The sequence below is a fragment of the Bos javanicus genome, chromosome 22 (genome assembly GCF_032452875.1).
Source record: "Bos javanicus breed banteng chromosome 22, ARS-OSU_banteng_1.0, whole genome shotgun sequence".
NCBI classification, from domain to species: Eukaryota; Metazoa; Chordata; class Mammalia; order Artiodactyla; family Bovidae; genus Bos; species Bos javanicus.
This window is the reverse complement of record NC_083889.1, coordinates 55,450,784-55,464,442: the sequence shown is the minus strand read 5'-3', so window position 1 is coordinate 55,464,442 and position 13,659 is coordinate 55,450,784. Positions and strand designations below refer to the sequence as shown.

General features: G+C 45.3%; 1 protein-coding gene across 20 annotated transcripts in view; it reads right to left on the bottom strand.

Annotated features, from left to right (window-relative positions):
• Positions 1 to 13,659, bottom strand: part of ATG7 (autophagy related 7) — a 273,963-nt gene that overhangs the window by 208,861 nt on the left and 51,443 nt on the right. For 19 of the 20 annotated variants that reach the window (XR_009732575.1, XR_009732577.1, XR_009732576.1 and 16 more), the window contains exons 8-11: positions 10,618 to 10,706; positions 8,862 to 8,983; positions 4,178 to 4,268; positions 3,274 to 3,418 (exon numbers count right to left, since the gene is read on the bottom strand). Coding sequence is in view for 17 of the 20 variants with exons in the window: in XM_061397104.1 (XP_061253088.1) it covers positions 3,274 to 3,418; positions 4,178 to 4,268; positions 8,862 to 8,983; positions 10,618 to 10,706 (447 nt within the window). In the remaining 3 variants the exon portion in view is untranslated. The remainder of the gene's footprint in view (positions 1 to 3,273; positions 3,419 to 4,177; positions 4,269 to 8,861; positions 8,984 to 10,617; positions 10,707 to 13,659) is intronic. The other variant, XM_061397111.1, reaches the window with a different exon arrangement.

The following is a 13,659-nucleotide window of genomic DNA, read 5'->3' as shown; positions in this document are numbered from 1 at the left end:
CCATCATGGTCAACAAAAGAGTCTGAAATGCAGTTCTTGGATGCAATCTCAAAAACGACAGAATGATCTCTGTTCGTTTCCAAGGCAAACCATTCAATATCACGGTAATCCAAGTCTATGCCCCGACCAGTAACGCTGAAGAAGCTGAAGTTGAACGGTTCTATGAAGACCTACAAGACCTTTTAGAACTAACACCCAAAAAAGATGTCCTTTTCATTATAGGGGACTGGAATGCAAAAGTAGGAAGTCAAGAAACACCTGGAGTAACAGGCAAATTTGGCCTTGGAATACGGAATGAAGTAGGACAAAGACTAATAGAGTTTTGCCAAGAAAATGCACTGGTCATAACAAACACTCTCTTCCAACAACACAAGAGAAGACTCTATACGTGGACATCATCAGATGGTCAACACTGAAATCAGATTGATTATATTCTTTGCAGCCAAAGATGGAGAAGCTCTATACAGTCAGCAAAAACAAGACCGGGAGCTGACTGTAGCTCAGATCATGAAGTCCTTATTGCCAAATTCAGACTTAAATTGAAGAAAGTAGGGAAAACCACTAAACCATTCAAGTATGACCTAAATCAAATCCCTTATGATTATACAGTGGAAGTGAGAAATAGATTTAAGGGCCTAGAACTGATAGATAGAGTGCCTGATGAACTATGGAATGAGGTTCGTGACATTGTACAGGAGACAGGGATCAAGACCATTCCCATAGAAAAGCAATGCAAAAAACCAAAATGGCTGTCTGCGGAGGCCTTACAAATAGCTGTGAAAAGAAGAGAAACAAAAAGCAAAGGAGAAAAGGAAAGATATAAACATCTGAATGCAGAGTTCCAAAGAATAGCAAGAAGAGATAAGAAAGCCTTCTTCAGCAATCAATGCAAAGAAATAGAGGAAAACAACAGAATGGGAAAGACTAGAGATCTCTTCAAGAAAATCAGAGATACCAAAGGAACATTTCATGCAAAGATGGGCTCAATAAAGGACAGAAATGGTATGGACCTAACAGAAGCAGAAGATATTAAGAAGAGATGGCAAGAATACACAGAAGAACTGTACAAAAAAGATCTTCACTATCCAGATAATCACGATGGTGTGATCACTCACCTAGAGCCAGACATCCTGGAATGTGAAATCAAGTGGGCCTTAGAAAGCATCACTACGAACAAAGCTAGTGGAAGCGATAGAATTCCAGTTGAGCTATTCCAAATCCTGAAAGGTGATGCTGTGAAAGTGCTGCACTCAATATGCCAGCAAATTTGAAAACTCAGCAGTGGCCACAGGACTGGAAAAGGTCAGTTTTCATTCCAATCCCAAAGAAAGGTAATGCCAAAGAATGCTCAAACTACCGCACAATTGCACTCATCTCACACGCTAGTAAAGTAATGCTCAAAAGTCTCCAAGCCAGGCTTCAGCAATATGTGAACTGTGAACTTCCAGATGTTCAAGCTGGATTTAGAAAAGGCAGAGGAACCAGAGATCAAATTGCCAACATCCGCTGGATCATCGAAAAATCAAGAGAGTTCCAGAAAAACATCTATTTCTGCTTTATTGACTACGCCAAAGCCTTTGACTGTGTGGATCACAATAAACCGTGGGAAATTCTGAAAGAGATGGGAATACCAGACCACCTGACCTGCCTCTTGAGAAATTTGTATGCAGGTCAGGAAGCAACAGTTAGAACTGGACATGGAACAACAGACTGGTTCCAAATAGGAAAAGGAGTACGTCAAGGCTGTATATTGTCACCCTGCTTATTTAACTTATATGCAGAGTACATCATGAGAAACGGTGGACTGGAAGAAAAACAAGCTGGAATCAAGATTGCCAGGAGAAATATCAATAACCTCAGATATGCAGATGACACCACCCTTATGGCAGAAAGTGAAGAGGAACTCAAAAGCCTCTTGATGAAAGTGAAAGTGGAGAGTGAAAAAGTTGGCTTAAAGCTCAAGAAGATCATGGCATCCGGTCCAATAACTTCATGGGAAATAGATGGGGAAACAGTGGAAACAGTGTCAGACTTTATTTTTTTGGGCTCCAAAATCACTACAGATGGTGACTGTACCCATGAAATTAAAAGACGCTTACTCCTTGGAAGGATAGTTATGACCAACCTAGATAGCATATTCAAAAGCAGAGACATTACTTTGCCAACAAAGGTCCGTCTAGTCAAGGCTATGGTTTTTCCTGTGGTCATGTATGGATGTGAGAGTTGGACTGTGAAGAAGGCTGAGCGCCGAAGAATTGATGCTTTTGAACTGTGGTGTTGGAGAATACTCTTGAGAGTCCCTTGGACTGCAAGGAGATCCAACCAGTCCATTCTGAAGGAGATCAGCCCTGGGATTTCTTTGGAAGGAATGATGCTAAAGCTGAAACTCCAGTACTTTGGCTACCTCATGCAAAGAGTTGACTCACTGGAAAAGACTCTGATGCTGGGAGGGATTGGGGGCAGGAGGAGAAGGGGACCACAGAGGATGAGATGGCTGGATGGCATCACTGACTCGATGGACGTGAGTCTCAGTGAACTCCGGGAGTTGGTGTTGGACAGGGAGGCCTGGCGTGCTGCGATTCATGGGGTCGCAAAGAGTCGGACACGACTGAGCGACTGATCTGATCTGATGAAAATTACAGGGAAAGATGCTCCATAGCACTTGACAAAGTCTGCTTAATTCTGGGAAGTGACTTGGGATGAGAGTGGAGGCAGATTTCTTGCTTCCACCTTATAACAAAACCATGTGTTCCTTTTATACTGAAAGACATACTGAGAAAAGAAAGGAGGGAGGGCGGGAGGGAGGGAGACAAGAAGGAGAAAGAAGGCACTCAGGTGCAGTTGGTGGTCCCCTGGTATTCACAGGGGGTGGGGTCCGGGAGCCCCTGGAACCAGCCAGAGATTCTTTTTTTTTGTTTTTGAGCCAATGAACTCCTGCTTGAAGATCAAGGTGGGCTGGAAAACAAATTTACTTAAAATGTAAATTTCAGTCAAAACTGAACGACAACCTGAGAGGGAAAAAAGAAAAAGAGGAAAAAGGAAGGAGGAATGCAACAAAAAGACCAAAAAAAAAAAAAAATAGAGAGATGTATGCTTGGCTGTTGGGGTTGTTTAGTTGGTTAATTCTCAGTTTGGGTGCTTTTTTTTTTCCTTAAAAAACAAAAATGCCCTCCTACTTTTGGATGCGAAACCCACAAGTCTGGAGGGTAGACTGTGTAGTGAAAGAAGAGAAGCGACAGCTTGAGAGGCGCCATTCGACCCCTGCAAACTCACCATCAACGTCCGGGCTACGTTACAACCCAAGGTGCCGGCTCCAAGCAGCAGACACTTGGCAGACACAACCTTGTCTAAGTCCAGAGTAGGGACCAATCTCCAACACATCAGCTTGAGGTTGAGATCGACCGATGACTCAGCTAACCTAGAAAGGGAGAGAATCATTTATTTATGTAGCCAGTCACCCGCTTATGCCCCCAATCTTGTCCTTTTTTAGAAAGAAAGTAGCTTGTATGAGAAGATAAGAAACAAGTAACGGAGGGAATCAGGATCAAAGGAAAAGCAACACGAGGCTGGAGGGTAGGCGAGGACAGCGGTTACTACAGAGTGGTGCGTGCCACCATAATCCTCGGCAACTGTACCGTGACAGGCCCCCATTTGATCCTGAGCTCCCAGGGGCCCAGATGAAATGGAAAGCCTGACTGGTTACAGGGGTTATTACGTCCAGGACTAAAACCACACCAGCTGCTTAAGAGGAAACCTCTTCCTAACACTGGATACAGAGAAATTTCTGTCCCCTCAGTAGAGGGAGTACTTACATCATCCCTTCAGTACAAAACTGGTTTCTGTGAAATATTTCTTACCATGGCCTTCCCTGTAGGCTAATGGGACACAAGTCAAGGGAGACGAATAAAGGACAAAAAGGTGGAGGAGGTGCACAGGTCTGAGAGGGCGGGCTTGAAGCGAGAGCGACATTTAGGATGTCCAGAAAAACAGACGCTGTGTGCCCTTCAGATATCCATCACTGATATTCATTCTCACAGCCAAACTTAAATCAGGAGGTGGCCAAGAGCGAATGAACACACTGATATCCGCCTTCCCCCAGTCCCGCCTGAGCCGGGCAACGCGCTTGGCCTGACAGAACCGGGCGTGCACCCCGGCGGGAACGGCTTCCAAGCTGTACCTTTTAGGGTCCATACACTCGCTGAGGTTCACCATCCTTGGTCCCATGCCTCCCTTCTGGTTCTTTTCCCATCCGACCGCCTTGGGACAATCTGGAGACAAATAAAACAGCGATTTCAGTGAAGGAGAGAAGAATAAAGAATGAGTCCAAGGAGCAAGATGGCTCATGCCTCGATAAGCTTTGAGTCCACGTCTTTTTCAAGGTGTGCAGGCCTGAATTTGCACCCATCTCGTCCCTGGGCCACGAGGAGTCTTGTTTAGAGACCCCCAGACTCAAGCACAGTCTTCCTGCACAGGTGCTTCTGAAAGAGCCCTGGACTCTGCCCTGAGTTGCCTCAACTTCTGCTGCTACTGGAGGCTGCTCAGAAAAACAAAAGGAAAGAAGACCACACCTGGAGCCGGTCTCGGCCTGTGGAGGGGTCTTCATCTGAGGAAGCCGCGCCAGCGTGGCTGCAGCACACCTTCCCCCCCAGGTCAGCGTGCCCCTTGCGCTCCTCATCTTCACGCCACCCTCACGCCCTGCCTCCCTGTCTACCTCGGTGTGCCTGCCTGTCTACAGATCTCAGTCCAGGGACTGCTCCTCTGCCAAGCTGTCCTCTCCATTAAGACTCCTCTTCCCTGGCTTCTCCCTTCTCTGCCAATCTCTTTTAACCTCTGCTATGGGGGCCTCTGCAATTCCAATTCTAGCTGTTGTCACAACGCCTCCCCCATGCAGAGCCCTGAGCGGATGAAGGTCCTGTGGCAGTGGGCCTGGGAAGTGCTTCGTCCCCACCTGTGTCTCCACCTGCCCTGCCCCCGCCTGGAGTCCCTCCCAGGTAGTGGAGATGAAGCTCGGAGAGGCCTGCAGGAAAGAAGCCACGCCATCTGACTTGGCTTTGAGCTTCCCAGTCTTAGCTGGCTCTCCGTAACTCCCTCACCCCGTAACACCGATTAAAACCCCACGGGACACATTCAGGGAACTGCTGCTCTATTCCACTGCTGCAAAATCCTCTCCAAAAAAAAAAAAAAAATCTCGAGTGCTCTGCGGAATACCTCAATGGAATCCTGGTTTCCTTGGTGGAAACCTGGTCTTGTAACTCCTGCACCAGGGGGCCACCCACACTTATATGCCCCGCACCTGGGGACCTCAGTCACTTTCCCTTCCTCACTGAATTCCCCAAATTCAGAAGACAGTCTCAGCTCCTTCACAGGGGATTCATTCAGCCACCTACCCTTCCAGTACCACCTCCAGTATCTGCTTTAACTGACAGTCTCTGAAGAAACAGGAGCTCCTTGCTCTAAGGTTCAGAGGTATTTTAGGACACAATTGGCAGGAATTTTACATTTGTCACTAATTGTACACTGGCTTTCTTTAGAAATTCTCCTATTTTTATATTTCTATCAACACCCTATTTTCCTTTCTTTGGACCTATTAGCTTTTAACCTTTGTTTCCTAAAATAATATTGTTCAATATAACTATGGGGCCAAGGGGGGTTGATTTCCTTTACACAATTTTTAATTTCTGGGCTAGGATAACCAGTGGGAAACCAAGTAGCTTCAAAAGCTACCTGGCTGCAGGCATCTTTCACAGCAGGAAGCCAGAAAACAAATGCCCCTTCCTATTCTAGTTCAGGTGCTATGGGCTGGTCCTTTTTTACATCACAAAAAAATTAAAGCTGAAACAATAGATTTTAGATCTTAAAGAGAAGAAGAACTCCAGAATTACTTTTCTGGGGGAAAAAAAAAGTTCAAACTTGTTACTGATTCACATTTTGTTTGATTTCCTTATTGTTCTTACATTAAATTAAAAAATGCTTCTTTAATACATGGCACAGAAATTTGACAGGAACTTTAGAAGCACAGTCTAGTATTATGATTAATAATTCCCATCTAAATTTGCTCCTATTACAGGTAAGAAAGCATAAAACAAAAACAAAATGTCATCGCAAATTAAAACCTCTCTGTACTCAAAATGTTACAGCCATTTTAATGAAATCAGATGTACTTTAAACTTATTGATGATTTTTAAAAAAATACTATGTGCTGTGCTCAGTCGCGTCTGACTCTTTGCAATCCCATAGACTGTAGCCTGCCAGGCTCTTCTGTCCATAGGATTCTTGAGGCAAGAATACTGGAGTGAGTTGCCATGCCCTCCTCCAGGGAATCTTTCCCACCCAGGGATCAAACCCAGGTCTCCTGCATTGCAGGTGGATTCTTTACCATCTGAGCCACCACAAAAGCCCCCTGCTTCCATCTAATCTCCATCCATAAGACATACCCCAAACTGATGAGAAAAAAAAAAAAATTTTAGGGGAAAATAAGGCTCTGTTCTCCCCTAGCTGGACAAAGAGGAGAGTTGGACAAAGTTGCACATCAAGGACAGGAACTGAAAGGAGGGGCCTCCCACTCTGCCCCTCCCTCAGCCAGCTGCAGGAATACTCTGGGTCAGCAAAGGAGAGGGAGCCTGGCTGCACCGGGAGAGCAGAAGAAGCTACAGGATGTTCAAAACCATTTCTTGTGAGACTGTCACTGCAACTATGGGATGTCTCAGAAATTTTAAAAGATACTACCATACTAATAGCTTCAGTTCACATTACAATACACAGTTTTATTTATTATGAAGTTTTATTTACAGCTAAGACAGAGAACATCAATCTGCATCAGGAACATTTGCCTTTCTTAAACTAAATCATCTACACTTGATATCAAGTATCAAGTATTGTGCTACAGAAAACCGCTTTCTCAAGTGAAGTGCGTGGCGTATCCTGGGTTTACCAGCTTCACCAAGCATCCGTGATATCGCGGGGATGAGAGAGTAATTCAGTGACTTTATCTTAAAAATGGAGAGAAAAGTGCCTCTCCCCAAAGGTGGTAGGCAGGAGAGGGTGCTAAACCAAATGCAAACATCCAAAGACAACGCACCAGAAACGACCCTGATGCTGGGAAGGAGGAGAAGGGGGCGACAGAGGATGAGATGGCTGGATGGCAACACCGACTAGACAGACATCAGTCTGAGCAAGCTCTGGGTGTTGGTGAAGGACAGGGAAGCGTGGCATGCTTCAGCCATGGGGTCGCAGAGAGTCAGGCATGACTGAGTGGCTAAACAGCAACAAGACAAGACAGCGGACAGACAAAAGATATCTTAAGGTTCCAAACTCGCAAGTGAACAGCTTCCTCTTTTGCCTGACCAAGCAGAGATCTTAAAACTCCTCATCCCCAAAACACACACTCACAGCAAGGCACATGATTCATGGATTGAAGAAAGCAAGGTGCCTTGGGACAGTGCAGATGCTGCAGTACAGGAGCAAAGTAAACCATGTCAGTGTATAAAAGTACTTTGAAGAGCTTGCTGTACAAAGAAGCTGAAGGGGTCATCTTGGAAAGAGTTCTGGACTTTGGGTAAGATGGGAAATTACCAATTAGCATTTATGAAGGAATTACAGTATGCCCTCACAGCGACCACAGCAGTCAGATCCCTCATAAGGGGTGTTCCACGAGATGGCTTCACTTCCTTTACTTCTACTCAAATTGGAGTCTGTTATTCTGTCTTTGTGATGTGTACCTCAAGACAGACATAGACATAAAAGCAAGACCATCTATACATAAACACACTTCCCCCTCCCCCTCCCCCTCCTCCTCCCCTTCCCCCTCCCCCTCCCTTATATATATATAAAACGTATCTGTGAGCCTGCATTTCCTAACTTATGAGGTGGGGATAAGATGAAGGACATTAAATGTGGAAGGAGAAATGGCACTTTTGCTGCCTAGTTTATTGGGAATAAGATCACACACAATATTTTGTAACAAATAAAAATGTTAGTGCATTAATACTTCATTCTTCCTGTAAGAAGGGCAAGGAATAAGGATTCTTTTCTTAACCAAAAACAAAAAATTAAGGAAAAAAAAATCCTCAGGGCTGAAAAAACTGCCTTGAGGGAATTTCCTGGGGAGAATCTCTGCCCTCTGTGCCAGGGACACATCCGCAGTGACACAGAGGCAGGAGCTGCAGCTCACCTCCACTGCCACTGTACAGGGAGGAAAGAACAGCAAGGCGGATTGGTTTCTGGGCTCCAAAATCACTGCAGACGGTGACTGCAGCCATGAAATTAAAAGACGCTTGCTCCTTGGAAGGAAATTATGACCAACCTAGACAGAATATCAAAGAGCAGAGACATTACTTTGCCAACAAAGGTCCATCTAGTCAAGGCTATGGTTTTTCCAGTAGTCATGTATGGATGTGAGAGTTGGACAATAAAGAAAGCTGAGCACCAAAGAACTGATGCTGAACTGTGGTGTTGGAGAAGACTCTTGACAGTCCCTTGGACTGCAAGGAGATCCAATCAGTCCATTCTAAAGGAGATCAGTCCTGAATATTCATTGGAAGGACTGGTGCTGAAGCTGAAGCTCCAATACTTTGGCCACCTGATATGAAGAGCTGACTCATTTGAAAAGACCCTGATGCTGGGAAAGATTGAAGGCAGGAAGAAAATGGGATGACAGAGGATGAGATGGTTGGACGGCATCACTGACTCAAAGGACATGAGTTTGAGCAAGCTCTGTGAGTTGGTGACACACAGGGAAGCCTGGTGTGCTGCAGTCCATGGGGTCACAAAGAGGTGGATACAACTGAGCGACTGAACCGAACTGAACTGACTGGGTTTCTGATAAACGGTAATTATGTGCATTCTCCAAGGTGGCCAATTACCTGGGCTGAACGCCATCTCTGGAAGCTTCACTTCGAAGACGATGCTGTGGGTGACGTCTCTCACCCCCTGCAGGGTGCGGTCCCGGAAGCAGACCACTTCCACGGACTGGAAACTGCCACTCCTGGTGTCAGCCCCGGATGTTTATGTTTCAGTTTTTTCAAGGAAGGAAGAGAGAGAGCTCACGTAAGAGCTTCGGCAAACCCAGCTGGAGGATTCCAGTCACTGTAAGTACACCCCCAACACCCTTGGCGGAAACAGCTTTCACCTCAGAGATTCTGAGCACATCCACATAGGCTTCCTTTGTCCAAGTGTCTAAAGGCTGGGTGTGGAACGGGCTCTGATTTCTTTTTAGGTGAGTTTTACAGAATGATTTCATATTGCACAGAAATAATTCTGACAAATGAATCTTGAATGCAGGGGGAAAGAAGCTCATAAGACATTAAAAAGAAACTCCAAGACAAGCATGAGTTCCTCCGGTCCCCCTTCTCCCACAGGAGCTTACAGAGCGGGCCGTGGTGAGGAAGCCCATGGCTACACAGACTCACCACCAGGATAAGCACGTGCAACCCTATCCTTCTGGGGAAGGTCTATGATCTAGCTATCTTCAGTGGACATCGTTATCTAAGTAAAGCACACACAAACGTAAATACCCAAATCCTAAATACACAGGAGCCTGTCTCATGCTTCCTCCCAGTCCTTAAACAGCCCCTTCAACAGTAACTCCTACTCTAACTTCTAAGTCCTACTCTAACTTCTAAGTAGGGACTTAAGTTTTAACTTAGAAGGTCCAGCCTTCTTCACTCAACACTATGCTTTTTATTTTTATTTATTTATTTATTTATTTTTTAACACTATGCTTTTTAAACTCATCCGTGTTGATAAGTGTACCAGTAATTCACTCAGGCTGACTACAACACTGCATTCCATGGCAGTGAATACACCCCACCATATTATCCATTTCGTTGTTCAAGGAGACCTGGGTTATTCCCAGTGTTTGGTTATAAAGAACAACGCTGCGATCGGCATTCCTGTATAGGTGTCTTGCTTGCATCTGAGGGTGCATTTCTGTGCTTTTGTACCTGAGAGGGAAACTGCTAATCTATAGATATTCTAACTTTGGGAGATACTTCCAAACAGGTACCCAGTGATGTCTGAGGGTTCCGATTCACCCACATCGTTGACAGCACTTGGTATTGTCATCTTTCTAAACTCAGTCTGGTAGGCATCTCATTATCTGGTGAGTGTGTGATAGTATCTTTCATAACAGCATCTTATTGTCTTTATTAACGGGTACTATCTTGTTATATTTTATTTCCTGGATGACTGACGATGTTGGGCATCTTTTCAAATGTGCACTACCCTCCATTTTATTCAGTTTAGGGTCGGGAAAAAGGGAGGATGGTAGCAATAAGAAAATCCTTCCTGAACACAACGCAGCTGAAGTGGGGGCTAGAGAAGTTCAGATTGGGGTTCCCCGAGCTGTGGGTCCTGCTCTACTCTACGCTGTCTTCAGCGCGATACAGTCGGAATCTGAAGGTCCGTAACAGACCTGCTTAGAGGCTCACCACCAATGGAAACTGGATCATGACAATTTACTGATTTGTTATCTGGTTTCTACACCAGCAATGACAAAAAAATCCATTTGGGAAAACAGAAATATAAACAGTCAGATACAAGGTCAAAACATACAGTCAAAGACTGACAGAGACAGATAGGCAGATGGACACACACACACACACACACACACGTAAATACCATCTGTGGGCTGCTAGGACCAAAAGGTTCCTCAAAGGCCATCCGGGGTACTGTGCTAAGTTACAGGGATCGTACACGCCAACAGTTATCTGTGAACAAAAAAGACTTCGAGTGAGGCAGGGACTGTGTCAGATTCACAGCACAAGCACTGCTAATCCCTCCCCTCTCCTGTTTATTTGGTTGTGCAAAAGCATCAACTATTAGACACTTGGTGAAGGGCTGGAGGAAAGAGAAGAAAGCAGAAGACAGAATGTCCTTGTGGCCCGGGCTGTCCAATTCGTCCCTTCACCCTCTGTGAGGAATTAGATTCATTTAGAAGGAAGACTCAGAGAAGGCAATGGCACCCTACTCCAGTACTCTTGCCTGGAAAATCCCATGGACCAAGGAGCCTGGTGGGCTGCCGTCTATGGGGTCGCACAGAGTCGGACATGACTGAAGTGACTTTGCAGCAGTAGCAGAAGGAAGACTGAAAGGAAGACAGGGAGGGAGGGAGGGAGGGAGGGCAGCCAACTGTCAGGGCTCACAAAGAGAAGATCCTGTCTCAAAGAGAGATGGTCTGTGAAAATTGCTAATTTTCATGTAATGAGAAAAGTCAAAGAAGGGTCACTACCGCTGTACGTAAGCGCAGAGTCAGACCAAACTAAAAAGCCTGCTGCTGTCGATGCTGCTCACCTGCTCTTCCTCCAACTCCTCCTGCTTGCAGCTCCCCGGCCCTGATCTCCACATCTGGAAAGCTCTGCTTTTTAATGACGACTGCCCCAGTGGAGGCCGTCACCCTGCTTCTCTGCTTCCTGATCCCTCTGTACATGGCACAGGACAGCTTTCACTTTTTCTGTCTCCTTCCTCTCAAAAGACAATGAGGTCTTAATTTCTAAGTACTGTTCTCCAGTACAGTAGGAATCATACAGTACAGTAAAAGGAATCAGGGCTCTTTGGACACATGAGTAATCCTAGGGCTAGAGCAGGAAAAAAAAAAGGGCTTCCCTGATAGCTCAGTGGTACAGAAGCTGCCTGCAATGCAGGGGACAAAGGAGAAGCAAGTTCAGTCCTTGCTTGGGAAAGGGATGGAGGAGGAAATGGCAACCCACGCCAGTGTTCTTGCCTGGGAAATCCCATGGACAGAGGAGCCTGGCGGGCTACAGTCCATGGGGTTACAAAGAATTAGACACGACTGAGTGACTGAGCACACACAGCAGGGAAAACAGAAGACGAGCCTGGAGCACACTGTACACCAGACAGTTAGAAAGTGCTGAACGAACAGAAGGCCAAGGGCATGGCAAGGGGCCCCAGAGACACCTGCAAAGAGCTCTCAGTGGCCAAGGCTGGCACAAGGCGAGCAAGGAAATAAAGAACGTAGTACTAGATCATAACCCAAACCAAAATAAATACCTATGAGTCCATAATGACATACACGATGAGACGAATATTTGAAGATGAAGGAACAAGTCTTCCTTACAGAAGATTTCCAAGCAATATATGTAGATACAGACCCTCCAGGGACAGACCTTAATCCCTCTCCACCTTGAGTGTGGGCTCAACTTAGTGACTCGTTCCCAAAGAAAAAATAGTAGGGATAATTTTGAATATTAGAAAAACAAGGGAATTCCAGAAAAACATCTATTTCTGCTTCATTGACTATGCCAAAGCCTTTGACTTTGTGGATCACAACAAACTGGAAAATTCTTAAAGAGCTAGGAATACCAGACCACCTTACTTGTCTCCTGAGAAATCTGTATGCAGGTCAAAAGGCAACAGTTAGAACTGGGCATGGAACAACAGACTGGTTCCAAACTGGGGAAGGAGTACGTCAAGGCTGCATACTGTCACCCTGCTTATTTAATTTATGAGCAGAGAACATCACAAGAAGGAACCAGCGGAACGAATCACAAGCTGTAATCAAGATTGCCAGGAGAAATATCAACAACCTCAGATATGCATATGATACCACTCTAATGGCAGAAAGTGAAGAGGAACTAAAAAGAGCCTTTTGATGAAGGTGAAAGAGGAGAGTGAAAAAGCTGAGTTAAAACTCAACATTCAAAAACAAGATCATGGCATCTGGCCCCATCACTTCATGGCAAATAGATGGGGAAACAATGGAAGCAGTGGCAGATTTTATTTTCTTGGGCTCCAAAATCACTGCAGATGGTGACTGCAGCCATGAAATTAAAAGACGCTTGCTCCTTGGAAGAAAAGCTATGACAAACCTAGACAGTATATTACAAAGCTGAGACATCACTTTGCCAACAAAGATCCGTATAGCCAAAGCTATGGTTTTCCCAGTAGTCATGTATGGTTGTAAGAGTTGGACCATAAAGAAGGCTGAGCACTGAAGAATTGATGCTTTCGAACTGTGGCACTAGAGAAGATTCTTGACAGACCCCTGGACAACAAGGAGATCAAAAGAGTCAATCCTAAAGAAAATCAACCCTGAATATTCATTGGAAAGACTGATGCTGAAGCTTCAATACTTTGGCCACTTGATGCAAAGAGCCAAATCATTGGAAAAGACCCTGATCCTGGGAAAGACTGAGGGCGGGAGGAGAAGGGGACAACAGAGGATGAGATGGCTAGATGGCATCACTGACTCGATGGACATGGCTTTGGGTGGACTCCGGGAGTTGGTGATGGACAGGGACGCCTGGCGTGCTGCAGTTCATGGGGTTGCAGAGTCGGACACGACGGAGCGACTAAACTGAACTGAATCATAAGTAAACAACAGACAAGCCCAAACTAAGAGGCATTTGACCAAAATAACTGAACTCTTCAAAATTGTCAAGGTCACTAAAAACAACAGAAGTCTGAGGAACTGTTAGAGACCAGAGGAGAAGGAGACATGACATGACAACAGAATGCAGTCTCCCGGATGGGATCCCTGCATGCAGGAGGGTGCTAACGGAAAAACTGGTGACATCTGAAGAAACTCCAGAGTGGAGTTAATGGTTATGTATTAATGTTGGTTTCTCACTTCTGACAAATGTACTGCAATACTGTAAGGTGACAACACTAGAGAAAACTAAAACGGGTGAGGGTAGCCTCTGC